Consider the following 18,862-nt stretch of genomic DNA (forward strand, 5'->3'; position numbering starts at 1 on the left):
CTATTTCTTTTGTAATAGCATTAGAGTGTACATACACCACATGGATGACACTGATTAAAGCGAGAGACTCACTAACTTTCTAAAGGTAACTAGGTGTGGGCAATTAATGCTGGCCTAACCTGTAACACATTGAGCCTGTGAATTAATAAAAACACCTATTTCCACCTTCTAAATATCCTGACTTCATTCATCCGATACCACAACTCAGATTCACGACTTGCTTAAGCCTAATCTCAACTTTTGGAAAAACCATCTCTGCCTAGACTGCCACATTCTGCCACTCCTACATGGAAGTTATCCAAAACCATACTGCCATGATTTTGGCAAAACCCACTCACATCATCTCCCCATACTTGCTCAATTACAAAGACTCCCAGTCAAGCAACACTTTGATTTTGAAATTTTCAAATCCTTCTGTAGCTTCACTCCCCATCTCCCATCACATAACTCATCTAGATATCCAGGCTATAGCATCCCTTGATTAAAAGTGATGCACTCAGTGGCCATACTTTCAGCAGCCTCAGCATCTCTGTAGGAAATCACTACTGCACAGATGCCAGCAAAAAAATACAAAATCCAAGATCCAGCCCACTGCATTGGATTCTGTCATTTGCTGCACAAGGAAAAAACTCAACGATCTACTTCCGAGCAACCAAAACAGTGGTTAAGTGTCAGTAATTGGAGGACGCATTGAAAACATCAGTTCTGTAATGTGAAAACTAAAGTTTCAAAGTAAGGTTTGCATTGTCCCAGCATCATCCTGAATTGAGAGACAGTTTTGCATAAATGGAAAACAAGGATGAATAATCAGTACCACAAGCTAATCTGGACAAGTTAAATAAAGTATCAGGCTAGGTTACATAAAGAACAACACTACTCAAAAGATTTACCTGATGTATCCTTAGAGACATGCAAAACTACCTCAATACCTCTTGACAAGTATTTTCCACTAAATTGCCTCAACAGGAACTGGTAAGCAAACAAATTACCATGAACCACAATATTATGTTAACCTAGCAGGTATCTTGGTAAAGCCCTGGGCTACATTCAACCTTACTTCTCAGGAAAAAGGAATGATACCAATGAACAATAGGCATTAAAATGTTCTCCTTTTACTTCGTTGATGAGAGCTCAAGTAAGTCAGATAAAATTGCAGATTACAAAAGGCAAGTGAGCAGCATTGACAATGATCGCTAGGATCAAAGATGGCAAGGACAAGGAAATAACAAACATGCTAGCGAATCAGAAATTTTTTGGCAAATAATGAATTATGTTAAATAAAGTGCTATACATTAACAATGAAGCCATATCATTGGGAGTAATATAGGTCATTCAGCATAAATGGAAAAAAGTTGCCTTTCAGGCTGGGATCTTTTCATAAGTTCTGAATTAAGGATCAGCCTGAAAGACACCGCAATTAATGTTTGCTTGACTGCTTAGCACAAAGTTAAAAGCAAAAATAACCACATTTATTACTTTAAATATCCTCTGTTCTAACAAAAAGTACCAGTGACACAAGGAAAGTGAATCAGAGGAATCACCCAACAGATGTGCAGAGTTGTACTTTAATCACTGACTCACATTAGCAGGTTGTTTGAGGGTCACGAGTTAGAACAGATGCAAAGGAATTATTTCTTCTGAGTGTAAAGAACTGATAATTGTCCTATGAAGTAAAGGATTCTAAATCTGGACCATTAAAGGTTGAGACAGAATTTTTCACCAGCTGGGATTCATGAATTATAAAGCAGGAAAGTATAGTTGAGGATTACCAGAATCAGCTATGAATTGCACAGCAGTCTCGATGGACCGAATGGCCGACTTTCTCTCATGGTTTATGGCCTCTGACTTTTCATATTCCAAGCTTGTACAAAATTAATCGTTTATAAACAAAACTATATCAAAAACGCCAGCAACTACATAATTTAAAAAGGATTCTTGTTAATGTTCTCTTTAAAGAAATAATTTGATTTTGTTAAAGTAAACTTCCTATTAGGCCACTTCGATAACATATACACACACTAAACTCTTCAACCAAAACCAATGATTTAAACTATTTCCTCACTCCCGTAACAAGAACTTCAACATTTATTACTCATAGCATATTGCACAACATTTAGTACGCAAGGAATCAACCTCAAAACACACAAACGGCTTCAAAAATAAGTCACTTCTGCGACAGCAGTTCAGTATTCAAACTGAAAACCTTTTCCCTCTGCCCTTGGGTCCACTGAGAAGTGTCTAAATTTAAAGTGCTAACAGCCACAACACTGGTCGCGTATTCAGTGCACGCAGGACGTGACTCGAGAAAGTGAACAACCAACACAGCTGGTCCTGTCCCAGATATCCCGCCCCTCACTCCCAGTCCGGGCCCAACCACCCCCTCTTCATCCTTACTCGATTCCCAAGTTGTTGCCTGACCCACCTGAGAAGGTTGGAAAGCTGAGGCAGGGACACCGTTCCACCGCTGCCTGCCGACAGCCGATGCCTACTGCTCAGCAGCTTCTCCACCACGGCTACATTGCCGGTCCTCGCCGCTTCGAGCAGCTCCTGCTCCTTACCCATTGCTAGCAACCAGCCTCCCTTCCCCGGGTCGCCTCAGATTCACTAAAGGAACCGAACCCGTCCACTCTCCCCGCCGCCAGCATGCAACGCAAGCGCACTCGCTGCCTCTCCCCTTGATTCACCAGCCCTCCTCTTCCCCCCCCCACACACGCCGGGGGAGGTGTGCAAGGCGCATGCGCACTCGCCAGCACTTACCCTGCTCGCCCACCTCATTAACGCGCAGGCGCACTGTTCGGCACCTCTCCATTTCCTCCTCCCCTCCACAGAAGCCAGAAGAGGAGTCAGGTGTAAGATAGCGAAGTGTGGGGCTGTTTGAAGTCAGCAGGCCAAGCAGCATCTTCGGAGCACAAAAGCTGACGTCTCGGGCCGAGATCCTTCATCAGAAGTTGCGCGCTCGCTCGCCAAACGTGGCCACGCTCCGGCGGTGGGGAATCCTCCTCTTCTCGTGGCGTAACCCGATACCCAGGTGTGCATCGGGATTCCGTGCGCCCAACATTATTATGTACGCATAGATAATAAAATGTGAGGCTGGATGAACACAGCAGGCCTAGCAGCATCCCAGGAGCACACAAGCTGACGTTTCGGGCCTAGACCCTTCATCATGTACACAAACTGTCAGAGCTTCTTTCATCCGTACCAAGCCTACCAGCATTCAAGTAAACGTATAAGGTCACAGATCACATATGTTTGAATAGAATTGATGTAACGGCGTCCATGACCCTTTGGTGGTCTAAAGCATTTTACAGCCAATTGATTATAGTCAGCAACTTTCTAAAATCAACAAATTACTATCCTGATGGCGGCCAGAGAGGCAAGGTCTCCAGGTTAATTTGGCGTCAAGATGTGAGAAGGTCATGAGGCGTAGAAATAGCTCAAGCCCACCATGTCTATGCCAACCAACAAACATAAAACTGCTCTAATCCTATTTGCCTGCACTTTTCCATAGCTTCCTTGCCCCGGCATTTTAAGGCCTCATCCAGATTCTCCTTAAATGTTGCAGAGGACTTGCCACCACCAGCCCCTCAGACAGCAATTTTTCAGAAATCAACCACCCTTTGGGTGGGGAAAAAAAATCCTCAGAACCCCTCTAAACCATTTACTCCTCATCGTAAGCTTATGCCCTCTGCTCGTAGAACCATCTGCAGTGGGAAAGAGATTATCCCAATCTACTCTGTCTATGCTTCTCATAACTTTGTATACCTCAGCAGCCTCTTCTCCAAGGAAACCAAACCCAGCCTATCCAGGTTCTTGACATAAGACAACATCCTGGTAAATCATGATCAGAGATAATGGGAACTGCACACGCTGGAGAATCCAAGATAACAGAGTGTGAAGCTGGATGAACACAGCAGGCCAAGCAGCATCTCAGGAGCACAAAAGCTGATGTTTCAGGCCTAGAACAGCTTCCCCTCCTCCCACCTCAAGCCGCACCTCCATTTCCCACCTACTAACCTCATCCCACCTCCTTGACCTGTCCGTCCTCCCCGGACTGACCTATCCCCTCCTTACACCCCCACCTGTACTCTCCTCTCCACCTATCTTCTCCTCTGTCCATCTTCGGTCCACCTCCCCCTCTCTCCCTATTTATTTCAGAACCCTCTCCCCATCCCCCTCTCTCTGATGAAGGGTCTAGGCCCAAAATGTCAGCTTTTGTCCTCCTGAGATGCTGCTTGGCCTGCTGTGTTCATCCAGCTGCACACTTTGTTATCCTGGTAAATCTCCTGTGCACCCTCTCCAATAGTGTGGTGACCCGAGCTGCACACAATATTCCATCTGTGGCCTGACCATGTTGTGTTAAGTTGCAACAAAACATTCCTCACTTCTAATTTCTACATCTTGGTTAATGAAAGCAAGCATCCTGTATGCCTCCTTCACCACCCTGTTTTACCTGTGCTCACACCTTCAGGGATCTATAGACTTCAACACCAAGGTTCATGTTCCTCAGTACCACTTAGGGACTTACCATTCATTGTGGATATTCTTCCACTATTAGGACTCCCAAAATGCATTCCCTTGCACCCATCAGGATTAACTTACATCAGAAATTGTTCTGTCCAATTTACCTACAGATGAACATCAGACCATAGGCGGAGACCATCATCTTCACTATCAACATCATCAATTTTCATATCTTCCACAAACTTATTGTAACTTTTACATTCACATCCTAGTCATTAATGTATATATCAAACAACAAGGCCTCACCACTGACCCTTGTGGTACACTGCTGGTCACAGGCTTCCAATTACAAAATAACCCTCCAACATCATTTTTTGCCTTATATTTGTAAGCCTGTTTTGGATTCAGTTTGCCAACTTGACTTGGATCACACAGGCTCTTCTATGCTGGAAGCCTGGTCAAAGGCTTTACTGAAGTCCAGTAAGCCATATCAAATGCAACATCTTCAATCTATTTAACCAAGTTTTCAAAAAAAAACAATGGTTAAAGTAGTCAGACAGGATTTCCCTCTAACAAATCCATGCTCACTATTCCTTATCAATTCCTGCCTTTAGAAGTTTTGATTAATCCTGCCCTTCAGAATTTTTTTCAGTAATTTCCCTACCCTTGATGTCATACTAACTGATTAGTCGTTACGTGGCCTAGCCCTGCTCTGTTTTTGAGCAAAGGAACCCCATTAGCTATTCTCCAATAATCTGGCACCTCTCCCATGTCCAGTGAATTATTAAATACCTCTGCCAGTGCCCCAGCAATCTTCTCCATTGCCTCCCATTGTAGCCTGGGATAAGTCTCATCAAGGCCTGGGGATTTATCACCTGTGTGCCCACTGAAATATCTAATACCTACACCTTATTAATCTTAACATGTTCTAATACCTCATCATTCCAACTGAAATCTACAGGTACAGTGCTTTCTTCTGAGGACAGTTGAGAAGTATTCATTTAAGAATACACCCACATCCTCTGGCTCCACACACAGGTTGCTCTTTTGGTCTCTAAAAAGGTCCCACTCTTTGCCTGCGAATCCTCTTACTCTCAATACACTTACAAAAAGCCTTGGAGTTTTCTTTGATCCTATCTGCTGATGATATTTCATGGCCTTTCTTAGCACTTGATTTCTCTTTTTAAGCAATCTCCTACACTCTACACTTTAGAAGGCTTTCCCTGTTTTTAATGTGCTGTACCTGACACATGCTCACCTCTTTCTTTATCAGACTCTCAATATTCCTTGGCATCCAGGGTGACCTGGATTTGCTGCTCTTGCTGTTCACTCTTCGAGGAACAAGCTGGCCCTGAGTTCTCTCGATACTACTTTTAAAAGACTTCTATTTATCCACTGGAGACTTCCTTGAAAGTAGCTGCTCCCAGTCGACGTTTACCTGATCCTGTCTAATAATAGATATTACCTTCCTCAAATTTTGCTTAACGTCTTAAATTCACTTCTGCACTATCCTTATCCCCTACCATAGTGGCTATGAAACTTACATAGTAATGATCACTATCCCCAAAATGCTCACCAGTTAAACTTGAACCACTTCATCAGCTTCATTTCCTACAATAAGGCCTAGCACAGACTTGACAACCTACGTACTTGGAAATTGAACAGTGAAACTAAATAAAATCCCCATAGATGACTGATGGGTATCTAGAGCAGTATATTTGCCATTTCGTTTGAAATTAGCCCTGCTTAGCCGCAGATAACCTGTGAAGCGCATTGATCAAATAAAAAGAAAATGTGGGAGCAGGTCGAGCAGCATCTGAGGAGAGAGAGCAAGAGAAAAATAGTATGAAAAAACATTGCTGGAGAAATTCAGCAGATCTGGCAGCATCTGTGGAGAGAAGGCAGAGTTAACATTTCAAGTCGAAAACTTCAGAATTGATTTTATTTTAAAGTAATATAACTTAAGTGACGAAGGATGCTGTAGTTTGCAGAGAGACATAGATAAGCTGCAGAGCTGGGCTGAGAGGTGGCAAATGGAGTTTAATGCAGATAAGTGTGAGGTGATGCACTTTGTTAGGAGTAACCGGAAGGCAAAGTACTGGGCTAATGGTAAGATTCTTAGTAGTGTAGATGAGCAGAGAGATCTCGGTGTTCATGTACACAGATCCTTGAAAGTTGCCACCCAGGTTGACAGGGCTGTTAAGAAGGCATACAGTGTTTTAGCTTTTATTAATAGAGGGATCGAGTTCCGGAACCAAGAGATTACGCTGCAGCTGTACAAAACTGTGGTGCGGCCGCACTTGGAGTATTGCGTACAGTTCTGGTCACCGCATTATAAGAAGGATGTGGAAGCTTTGGAAAGGGTGCAGAGGAGATTTACTAGGATGTTGCCTGGTATGGAGGGAAGGTCTTACGAGGAAAGGCTGAGGGACTTGCGGCTGTTTTCATTAAAGAGGAGAAGCTTGAGAGGTGACTTAATCGAAACATATAAAATAATGAGGGTTAGATAGGGTGGATAGGGAGAGCCTTTTTCCTAGGATGGTGACGGCGAGCATGAGGGGGCATAGCTTTAAATTGAGGAGTGAAAGATATAGGATAGATGTCAGACGTAGTTTCTTTACTCAAAGAGTAGTAAGGGAATGGAACGCTTTGCCTGCAACGGTAGTAGATTCGCCAACTTTAGGTACATTTAAGTCGTCATTGGATAAGCATATGGACATACATGGAATAGTGTAGGTTAGATGGGCTTGAGATCGGTATGACAAGTCGGCACAACATCAAGGGCCGAAGGGCCTGTACTGTGCTGTAATGTTCTATGTTCTACATTAAGTGAACAATCCTGAACAGCATGGATTTAAAGTGGCAGGCAGCAAGGCTTTATCAGTAGGTGCTGGTAAACTATGTTAACTATGCCTGCGTATGTTAAGTCTTTCAATCCTTGGCATTCATTAATGTGTATCCAAGTTCTCTGTCTGGGGGCATCATAAAGTAATTTCGTACATTGATGGGATTTGGTTATCACTGACAAGTCTAGCATTTATAATACATTCCTAATTGCCCTTGAAATGTACTCCTGAGCCATCTTGAACTATAGATTTACTTTGACTCGAGAACTGTAATGTCCATCACCAAGAGTGACTCGTTAGCATAACTTCTGACGTAAGGACTTTGCTGCCTGACAGGGCCTGTGGTTTGTGCTAAGAAATGAGTGGAAAATCCACTTGACTTCATCCTTATCAATCTATCTGCCATAGATGCACCTGTCCATGACTGTTTTGGTAAGAATGACTACTGTACAACTTGTGACAAAGTCCCATCGTCATACAGAGGACACATTGCATGGTTTGACATTTGTCATCATCAATCCCTAAAGTGAGGATGACGTCTGCGAGCCATCAGGATTTGTGTTGTCAGAGGCCTCAATGTCAATCCTGAAATCTTTCAGCAGAGAGGACAGGAGTTTCCTAAACGTAGAGAAGGGATTCTCGAGTCAGGCTTCTGATGTCTCAATTTCTACTTACATTGCCTCTCTGCATTAGAGATTATGTGGCTAATTGCCAGAGTTCAAGTTATGTTTAAATTATTTAACATTAGTTGCATGAAAATATGAAACCTACATTAGAATGTTTCTGAAAAGATTCTAGAAGAATTGGAATGGGGGTGTTGGTTAGCCAAATAGACAGTTTGCTATGCAGAATTACATCAGTAGCAGGTGTTCTATTCACATGTTGGTCATCATGAAGGCCCCACCTTCTTAACTTAGCCCATTGTCTGAAAAGTGATGACTCAAGTTTTCTCATGACCAGTTGTCTCTTTCTTGCTCTCCCTTTGGATCGTCTGGGACCATGGTGACTTTCACTTTCAGCAGTATTGAAAATAGATGCTAGAACTGGGGTGGCTGTGATGGTAGCACTTTGTAATGTGCTGGAATTGTTATAATTATGACTAAATTCAGAGGATAGAAGTGAATTAAATCCAGGAACATTTAGAATTCAGCAAGCACAGAAACAGTGGAAGAATTATATCTGGCAAGGACAACTGGAAGTTAAAGTGACAGTGGGAAACCAGACACAAAATTAATTCAGTCACAAGGTTTGAATGTGATTAATCCAAACTCTAATTAAAGAATTGCTACAAAAGTACCAGGTCAACATGGAAGGACTGGATATGAAGAGATAGGAAGAGTGGTCGAGAACAGAAATTTTATGTCAATGAGCAACTAAATCAACTGATTATAACATGGAAAAATACAACTGCTCCTAGTCAGTAAATATTGATTTACTGCTGGATGACTCAGTGCATGAGGGAAAGCTCGAGTTGCAGCACTTATCTTGAACTGATATCTGTAATAGAGCCGAACAACCTGCAGAAAAGTGTACCTCAGAGAGTGAGTGTATAGTGAACAGGTTTGGTGTGGTCTGGTACTGAATCATACCAAAAGCGGGATTCAGGCTTCTTATTTAAATGTACTACCTTCAAAAAAGATAAAGGAAAAATAAAAACAAGTGTGGAGGATAGTTGTCAAAATCTCAAGGAAAACAAATGCTATATCCAAACTACTATTAGATGTTCAAAGCAAAATACACTATTTTTGACAGTTTCAGATTAAGGCAGACTGACATGCAATAGTGCAAAATGAGTGCAAGTGAATTATGGCTTTTTAGTTAAACTGTAGGAACAGGGATAGGCAATTCAGTCCCTAAAGCAGATTACACATTCAATAAGATCATGACTAATCCATGACCCAACTTGAGATGCCTGTCTTTGGCCCTTATCCCGAATACCTTTGCTTTAAAAAAAACCCAGATTTAAAATGATCCAGCATCAACTGTCATTTATGGAAAATATTTCCAAACCTCTACCACCTTTGTATGTGGAAGTGCCTTTTAACATCTTTCCTGAGCCTTCTGGCCCTATTTTTTTTTGAAAAGTACTATGCCCCCTCGTTCTGGAATCTCCAAACAATAGAAATAACTTATCTTTATCTACCCTGTCATTTCTTATTAATATCTTGAAGACTTGGATCAGATCACCCCTTAACCTTCTAAATTCGAGAACACTGAAGTCCAGGTATCATTCTTGTCAACCTATATCGTGCTGCCTCCAGGGCCGATATATCCTTCATAAAATGTCATGCCCAGATCTGCTCATAGGACTCCAAATAAGGTCTAACTAGGGTTTTGTATAACTGCAGTATAAAACTTATGCATCCTTATACTCCAGTTTTCTGGAGCTAAAATCCAGAATTCCATTAGCCTTCTATTATTTTCTGTACCTGTTCATGTCATTTTAAAGATCTATGCAATTGCACCCCAGATCTCTTTGGACATCCTCTGTATTTAACTTCATATCATCTAGAAGATACTCTGATCTATCCCCTTTCAGTTGAAAATGGGAAACCTCATGTGCTTAGACTGAGATCCATCTGCTATAGTTTTGCCCTTTCACCTCGTCTATCAATCTCCTTTTGTGGTCTACACTGTCTATAATGTTGCCGAACTGTAAACAATCGTGATTTGTTTGGCCATGGTTGCACTATTTTACATAGTCAGGGTTTAGTTTGAACAGCTTTTCTTCTGATGATTCTGCTGACAGGGTGTGCATGATTAACTGGATAACAAGTTGATGAATTTAGAAATCTAGCAGGTGAATAGAGGCTCTTACAGTACAATGGAAGTCCCCTACCTCTTAGGTAGGAATATGAAGCTGGGGAATGCGGCAGAGGAGTAGAAAAGCTAACATAGAAAAGTCAACATTTCAGATTGGGATGCTTCTTCAGAAGTGGCCGCATTTCTGAAGTAGGGTCCCAACCCAAAACAGCTTTCCTGCTCCTCTGGTGCTGCCTGGCCTGCTGCACAACTCCACACTTATCTCAGACTCCAGCATCAGCAGCTCTTACTGTTACCCTGCCTCTTAGTCAGGGAGCCTGGGTTCAACTCCCACCCTGATGCAGAGGTTGATCAGAAGATATGTAGAAGTAGGTGAATGGTGCATTCTTTCATCTTTCACATCCAGTGAGCAAGAGGAAATCAAAGTAAATTGTGTGTACCACCAATAACACCACAAGCAGTCACCTAAAGATGAGAAGATAATAAAATGTGAGGCTGGATGAACACAGCAGGCCAAGCAGCATCTCAGGAGCACATTGCTTGGCCTGCTGTGTTCATCCAGCCTCACATTTTATTATCTTGGAATCTCCAGCATCTGCAGTTCCCATTATCTCTGATACCTAAAGATGAGAAAGTTTGTTTTTAATTCATTCTTGGGATGTGGCATCACTGGCTGGGCCAGCATTTATTGCTATTGAAAGCTGCCCTCTTGAACCACTGCAGACTATTCAATGTTAGGTAGACCCACAATTTTATTGGAGAGGGAGTTCCAAGTTCTTGACCTGCTCCACTGAAGAAACTGCATTTTTTTCCAAATCAGAATGGTGAATGGCTTTGGGTACTTGCAGATATTGGTGTTCCCAAGTATCTGCTGCCCATGTCCTTCTACATGGTAGTGGTGTGAATTTTGGAGATGCAGCGTAAGGAGCCTTGTACACACTGTTCTGTGTCAGTGGAAGGTATTAAGTATTTGTGGATGTGGTGCCAATCAAGTGTGGTGTTTGTCCTGTATTGGTATCAAGTTTCCAAGTGTTTCTGGAGCTGCACCTGGGCAAATATGGAGCTGTGTTTCCTTTAGGCTGTGCTGCTGGCTGTGGCAATTTGGATCAATACACTTCCAGAGCTGAATGACACTGCCACACAAGGGTCTTAGGTCTTAGAGGCTCATGCAACTCAAAATGAGAGGGAATGCTTCTTAGGGAATATTTAACCACACTTAATTTCTGCCCGTAGCCGGTGGTCAAGCTTTTGAGAATCAGGAAGTGAGTTGCTCGAGTTACTCATTGCAGGATGCCTGGTCTCTAACCTGCTCTTGTGCCCATAATAACTCTCAGGTTGTTGATAATCAGGGATTCAGTGCTTGTAATGCCATTGACTGTTGTGGCAAACTGGTTAGAATTTGTTAGAAGTGGTCATCGCCAGACATTGGTATGACTTGAATATTATTTGCCACTTGTCAGCCCAGATCTTGCTGCACTTGGACAGGGATTGTTATAGCAAGTGCTGCTTGATTGCAGCAACATAGGAACAGGAGTCAGCCATTTAGCAATTTGAGCCTCCTGCAATCAATTAATATGATCATGGCTAGTTGAAGTGTTCAACAACACTTCTGAACAGAACTGAAGGGTTACTGGACCCAAAACATTAATTCTGATTTCTCTCCAGATGCTGCTAGCCCTTCTGAGCTTTTCCAGTAAATTTTATTATTTTGCTTCTGGTTTCAAGCAGAGTTTTAGTTTTTTTAAAAATATTTATTGCCCATCCATTGTTGCCCTTAAAAAGATAGTGAGTTGGCTTCTTGAACTGTTGCAGACCATGTAATGTAGTCTGACCCAGTGCACCAGTGCCATCAGGGAGGGAATTCCAAGATTTTTGACCCTGCCATTAGGGAGGGAAGTCCAAGATTTTTGACCCAATGACAGTGAAGAATTGGTGATATATTTCCAAGTCAGAATGGTAAGTGGCTTGCAGCTAGTGGTTAGTGGTCTTCTCATCTGTTTGTTGCCACTGTCCTTTGAGATATATCTTTGAGATATGTGTTCATGATTGTTCACTCAGCCTGTCCAAATTACCCTGTCAATTGTTTTACATCTTCACAGCACAATGTTGATTATATCTTCCATCACTTTACTAATTACTGATAGGGTGGCTGATTTTCCTGCTTTTTGAGCACAGAACATACCTGAGCAATTCTCTATTGTTGGATAGATGCCCATGTTGTAGCTGTAATGGACAATTTAATGAGGCGGAGCAAGTTCTGGATCACAAGTACTGTTGGCAGGACCCATAGCTAGCAAGTTTTGAGAAGAGTTGTAGCTCAGGTTGAGTTTCTGGATGTGAGTTTGCTTGCTGAGCTGGAAGGTTAGTTTTCAGACGTTTCATCACCATTCTAGGTAACATCATCAGTGAGCCTCCGACGAAGCGCTGGTGTTGTGTCCCGCTTTCTATTTATCTGTTTACCAACCCAAGGAAACCTAAACAGATAAATGGAAAGCAGGACATAACACCAGCGCTTCATCGGAGGCTCACTGATGATGTTACCTAGAATGGTGACGAAACGTCTGAAAACTAACCTTCCAGCTCAGCGAGCAAACTCACATCCAGGACCCATAGCCTTTGCAGTATTCAGCACTTCCAGTAGGATTTTTGATAGAATGAATTGAATTGGTTGAAGATTGGCATTTGTACTACAGAGGATCTCTGGAGGAGGCAGAAATGAATCGTCCACTTAACACTTGTAGCTGAAGTTTATTGCAAATGTCCAGCCACATGTTTTGCACAGATGTGCTCTCCCATCATCAAGGATGGGAATATTTGTGGAGTCGTCTCCTCTGGTGAGTTGTTTATTTGTCCACTGCCCTTGACAAGAGGCTGTGTCTGGTCTATACAGAACTTCAATTTGTTGGTTGTGGGATTGCTTGACCTATCACTTGCTGCTTATGATTTTTGACATGCAAGTAGTCTGGTTTGTAGCTTCACCAGGATGACTTTCATTTTTTAAGTTATGCTTGATGCTCCTCCTGGCATAAAACTTTCTGCCCTGTTCATTTTAGTCAGGTTGATTTCCCTGGCTTGATGTTAATAGTAGAACATGGAATATATGATATACTGAGCCAAGAGATTGCAGATTGTAATGTAATACAATTCTGCTGCTGACGGGTGTCAGTGTCCGACCGGTCTCTTGAATCGCTAGATATATTCCAAATCCAAAATTTGGGCCTGCGTTTTACATTTGTGATCCACTGCAAACAGAGTGCATGGAACCATCAAATCTTTCCCCATACAGAAGCCATCCTGTTTGATAGTATCAGAGATAATGGGAACTGCAGATGCTGGAGAATCCAAGATAATAAAATGTGAGGCTGGATGAACACAGCAGGCCAAGCAGCATCTCAGGAGCACAAAAGCTGACGTTTCGGGCCTAGACCCTTCATCAGAAACGGGGGATGGGGTGAGGGTTCTGGAATAAATAGGGAGAGAGGGGGAGACGGACCGAAGATGGAGAGAAAAGATGATAGGTGGAGAGAGTATAGGTGGGGAGGTAGGGAGGGGATAGGTCAGTCCAGGGAAGACGGACAGGTCAAGGAGGTGGGATGAGGTTAGTAGGTCAGAGATGGGGGTGCGGCTTGGAGTGGGAGGAAGGGATGGGTGAGAGGAAGAACAGGTTAGGGAGGCAGAGACAGGTTGGACTGGTTTTGGGATGCAGTGGGTGGAGGGGAAGAGCTGGGCTGGTTGTGTGGTGCAGTGGGGGGGGAGGGGACGAACTAGGCTGGTTTAGGGATGCGGTGGGGGAAAGGGGAGATTTTGAAGCTGGTGAAGTCCACATTGATACCATTAGGCTGCAGGGTTCCCAAGCGGAATATGAGTTGCTGTTCCTGCAACCTACGGGTGGCATCATTGTGGCACTGCAGGAGGCCCATGATGGACATGTCATCTAAAGAATGGGAGGGGGAGTGGAAATGGTTTGCGACTGGGAGGTGCAGTTGTTTGTTGCGAACCGACCGGAGGTGTTCTGCAAAGCGGTCCCCAAGCCTCCGCTTGGTTTCCCCAATGTAGAGGAAGCCACACCGGGTACAGTGGATGCAGTATATCACATTGGCAGATGTGCAGGTGAACCTCTGCTTAATGTGGAATGTCATCTTGGGGCCTGGGATGGGGGTGAGGGAGGAGGTGTGGGGGCAAGTGTAGCATTTCCTACGGTTGCAGGGGGAGGTGCTGGGTGTGGTGGGGTTGGAGGGCAGTGTGGAGCGAACAAGGGAGTCACGGAGAGAGTGGTCTCTCCGGAAAGCAGACAGGGGTGGGGATGGAAAAATGTCTTGGGTGGTGGGGTCGGATTGTAGATGGCGGAAGTGTTGGAGGATGATGCGTTGTATCCGGAGATTGGTGGGGTGGTGTGTGAGAACGAGGAGGATCCTCTTTGGGCGGTTGTGGCGGGGGCGAGGTGTGAGGGATGTGTTGCGGGAAATGCGGGAGACGCGGTCAAGGGCATTCTCGATCACTGTGGGGGGAAAGTTGCGGTCCTTGAAGAACTTGGACATCTGGGATGTGCGGGAGTGGAATGTCTTATCGTGGGAGCAGATGCGGCGGAGGCGGAGGAATTGGGAATAGGGGATGGAATTTGTGCAGGAGGGTGGGTGGGAGGAGGTGTATTCTAGGTAGCTGTGGGAGTCGGTGGGCTTGAAATGGACATCAGTTACAAGCTGGTTGCCTGAGATGGAGACTGAGAGATCCAGGAAGGTGAGGGATGTGCTGGAGATGGCCCAGGTGAACTGAAGGTTGGGGTGGAAGTTGTTGGTGAAGTGGATGAACTGTTCGAGCTCCTCTGGGGAGCAAGAGGCGGCGCCAATACAGTCATCAACGTAGCGGAGGAAGAGGTGGGGTTTGGGGCCTGTGTAGGTGCGGAAGAGGGACTGTTCATTTTCACCATGGACGTCCAGTCCCTATACACCTGCATTCCGCATGCAAATGGCCTCAAGGCCCTCCGCTTCTTCCTGTCCCGCAGGCCCAACCAGTCCCCCTCCACCGACACCCTCATCCGCCTAGCCGAACTCGTCCTCACCCTCAACAACTTCTCTTTCAACTCCTCCCACTTCCTACAGACTACGGGGGTGGCCATGGGCACCCGCATGGGCCCCAGCTATGCCTGCCTCTTTGTAGGTTACGTGGAACAGTCCCTCTTCCGCACCTACACAGGCCCCAAACCCCACCTCTTCCTCCGCTACATTGATGACTGTATCGGCACCGCCTCTTGCTTCCCAGAGGAGCTCGAACAGTTCATCCACTTCACCAACACCTTCCACCCCAACCTTCAGTTCACCTGGGCCATCTCCAGCACATCCCTCACCTTCCTGGATCTCTCAGTCTCCATGTCAGGCAACCAGCGTGTAACTGATGTCCATTTCAAGCCCACTGACTCCCACAGCTACCTAGAATACACCTCCTCCCACCCACCATCCTGCAAAAATTCCATCCCCTATTCCCAGTTCCTCCGCCTCCGCCGCATCTGCTCCCACGATAAGACATTCCACTCCCGCACATCCCAGATGTCCAAGTTCTTCAAGGACCGCAACTTTCCCCCCCACAGTGATCGAGAACGCCCTTGACCGCGTCTCCCGCATCACATCCCTCACACCTCGCCCCCGCCACAACTGCCCAAAGAGGATCCTCCTCGTTCTCACACACCACCCCACCAACCTCCGGATACAACGCATCATCCTCCGACACTTCCGCCATCTACAATCCAACCCCACCACCCAAGACATTTTTCTATCCCCACCCTTGTCTGCTTTCCGGAGAGACCACTCTCTCTGTGACTCCCTTGTTGGCTCCACACTGCCCTCCAACCCCACCACACCCGGCACCTCCCCCTGCAACCGCAGGAAATGCTCCACTTGCCCCCACACCTCCTCCCTCACCCCCATCCCAGGCCCCAAGATGACATTCCACATTAAGCAGAGGTTCACCTGCACATCTGCCAATGTGGTATACTGCATCCACTATACCCGGTGTGGCTCCCTCTACATTGGGGAAAACAAGCGGAGGCTTGGGGACCGCTTTGCAGAACACCTCCGGTCGGTTCGCAACAAACAACTGCACCTCCCAGTCGGAAACCATTTCTACTCCCCCTCCCATTCTTTAGATGACATGTCCATCATGGGCCTCCTGCAGTGCCACAATGATGCTACCCGTAGGTTGCAGGAACAGCAACTCATATTCCGCTTGGGAACCCTGCAGCCTAATGGTATCAATGTGGGCTTCACCAGCTTCAAAATCTCCCCTTCCCCCACCGCATCCCTAAACCAGCCCAGTTCGTCTCCTCCCCCCCACTGCACCACACAACCAGCCCAGCTCTTCCCCTCCACCCACTGCATCCCAAAACCAGTCCAACCTGTCTCTGCCTCCCTAACCTGTTCTTCCTCTCACCCATCCCTTCCTCCCACCCCAAGCCGCACCCCCATCTCCTACCTACTAATCTCATCCCATCTCCTTGACCTGTCCGTCTTCCCTGGACTGACCTATCCCCTCCCCAACTATACTCTCCTCTCCACCTATCTTCTTTTCTCTCCATCTTCGGTCCGCCTCCCCCTCTCTCCCTATTTATTCCAGAGCCCTCACCCCATCCCCCTCTCTGATGAAGGGTCTAGGCCCGAACGTCAGCTTTTGTGCTCCTGAGATGCTGCTTGGCCTGCTGTGTTCATCCAGCCTCATTTTATTTTTTCTGAAAAGCTCCACTGGACTTCTTCCAAAATTACTTTTTTCATTAAATCAGCAGATAATCTTCAGTTTTTTGACCTTTTGACTTTTATTTAAGAAATCACACAATAAATGTTTTTCAACCCAGAAGTGTCTAAACAGTTCCACATTCCAGGATCACAAGTTTCATAAACATACTTAGTCTTAACACTTCTGTTAATAAGGAAGTTACAGAAGTCTCAACATCCTATCTAAATGAAGCATAACTTTACTTCTGTATCAAATCCCCTTATCAACAAAAAATATCTATTAACTTTCCCAATTGCTTGCTGTATCTGCATTCTAACCTTGTGATTCACCCACCAGAACATAAATCTTACTGCAACACCTCACCATTTCAACAATGCTTCTTTTGGTTTCTCCTACCAAAATGGACATTTTACATTTACTCCATTTGCCAGATCTCAAGTTAAGGTACCTATACCCCTTTCTAGTCTCTATGCATTCAGACTTATTCATCTTACTTTTTGGCCTAACTTTGTCATCAGCAAATTTAACAAACATACCTTTTGTACTTTCACACAATCCATTTTTTCACACAATCCATTTACGCAAGTTATAAAAAGTCCAGGGTCCAAAGCCAAAAATTGATTTAGGACCAATGTCCCAATGGAAAGAACAAATAAGGTGGTCAGAAGGACTTTAAGTGTGGAGGTGGGTGGAAAGGGGCTCAGGAAAAGTTAATGCCACCTCAAAATCAAGTAACATGTCAGAGAGTGAAGAAACAGGAATCCTGCTTCAGGTACAGCAAGTAATAGCAAAGCTATACAAAGTGGATTGAATAAACTGGCAGAGAGAACTAAGACAAATTAACAGTATCAAAGCCTAGGGATAAGTTACAGTATATAACCTAGATCAGAGTTCTGCATATGACTGCATGGAACATAAGGAATAAATTGGATGAGCTGCAGGCACAAATTAAAATTGAAGGTTTGATATAATGGCCATTACTCAGGCATGGCTGCATGATGGTCAGAATTGGCAACTACATGTATCAGGTTAAGGTTGACAGGACAGACCGGGAAATGACAGAGGAGATGGAGTAGACTTACTGATTCAAAACAAAATTACTCCAACAGGGATGGATGATATAATGAGCAGAAAGCATTTAGTGGAGATCAGATGGATAGAACTGAGGAGCAGTGAAGGACCTAAAACTGTAATGGGTGTTGCATGCAAGACATCTTAGCTATGAAGTGGTAGATTATATAAATGCATTAATTAAGAGAGAGTGTAGTGAGGCCAGTGTAGCATTATTGGGGTATTTTAAGTTTAACATGACTTGTCTTTTTCCAACCTCAGAAAGGTAGTGAATTTCTGGAGTGTCCAGGATAGTTTCCAACAGCAATATGTCCAGGATACGAGGGTCAAGCAACATTGGATTTAGTATCAAGTAATGAGCTGGATTTAATCACTAACCCATTTGTATATTAACAATCGTTCATTATTAGTGAATGATCAACAGTGTTTGAAAGCAAAAGGCATGAATCATCTAAGGGGAGTTTGATTTCGGTGATGCCGACTTTAACAAAAGGCGATTGAGACCGTCCACAATGAGCTAGGAAATCTGCTAATAGGTAAAACAATTGAAAAACATTGGAGGATGTTTAAAGATCATTTAAACAATTATAAAACCAGTTTATACCCAAGAAGAAAAAAGCTGCACTTCACAGAAACCCTACCACAGTTGTCCACCAACTCCCCTGGATTTCCAATGGACAGACCCTCAGACCCATTGGCCTAATCCCCTCACTGACTTTGAGAGACAGCCCTGCTTGGTGAGTGAACAAAACCTGACTGATACCTCAAAATTGACCAATCGTAAATCCCCAGACCTGTTGAACTGGACCTGTAGGGCTCACTATGAACCATTCCCTGAGCTGATGATATATTGAGCTACAAGCAACTGACTGACCATGTTCAAGTCCCTTCACTGATAGGAAGGGAGATCTGAGATCCTTGACTTAGTATGGAAGAACTCCCTAACTGAAGGCCAGCTCCTTTGAAGATGACTCTTCAACTTTAAAAAAAAATGGCCA

At 44.4% G+C, this 18,862-nt stretch overlaps 1 protein-coding gene across 4 annotated transcripts in view; it reads right to left on the reverse strand.

Annotated features, from left to right (window-relative positions):
* LOC125462739 (ankyrin repeat and SAM domain-containing protein 1A-like) overlaps positions 1-2,662 on the reverse strand; it is a 334,971-nt gene extending 332,309 nt beyond the window's left edge. For all 4 annotated transcript variants that reach the window (XR_009447014.1, XR_009447015.1, XM_059653455.1 and 1 more), the window contains exon 1: positions 2,423-2,662. Coding sequence is in view for 2 of the 4 variants with exons in the window: in XM_059653455.1 (XP_059509438.1) it covers positions 2,423-2,562 (140 nt within the window). In the remaining 2 variants the exon portion in view is untranslated. The remainder of the gene's footprint in view (positions 1-2,422) is intronic.
* Positions 2,663-18,862: the final 16,200 nt, after the last annotated feature.

The sequence above is a fragment of the Stegostoma tigrinum genome, chromosome 21 (genome assembly GCF_030684315.1).
Source record: "Stegostoma tigrinum isolate sSteTig4 chromosome 21, sSteTig4.hap1, whole genome shotgun sequence".
NCBI classification, from domain to species: domain Eukaryota; kingdom Metazoa; phylum Chordata; class Chondrichthyes; order Orectolobiformes; family Stegostomatidae; genus Stegostoma; species Stegostoma tigrinum.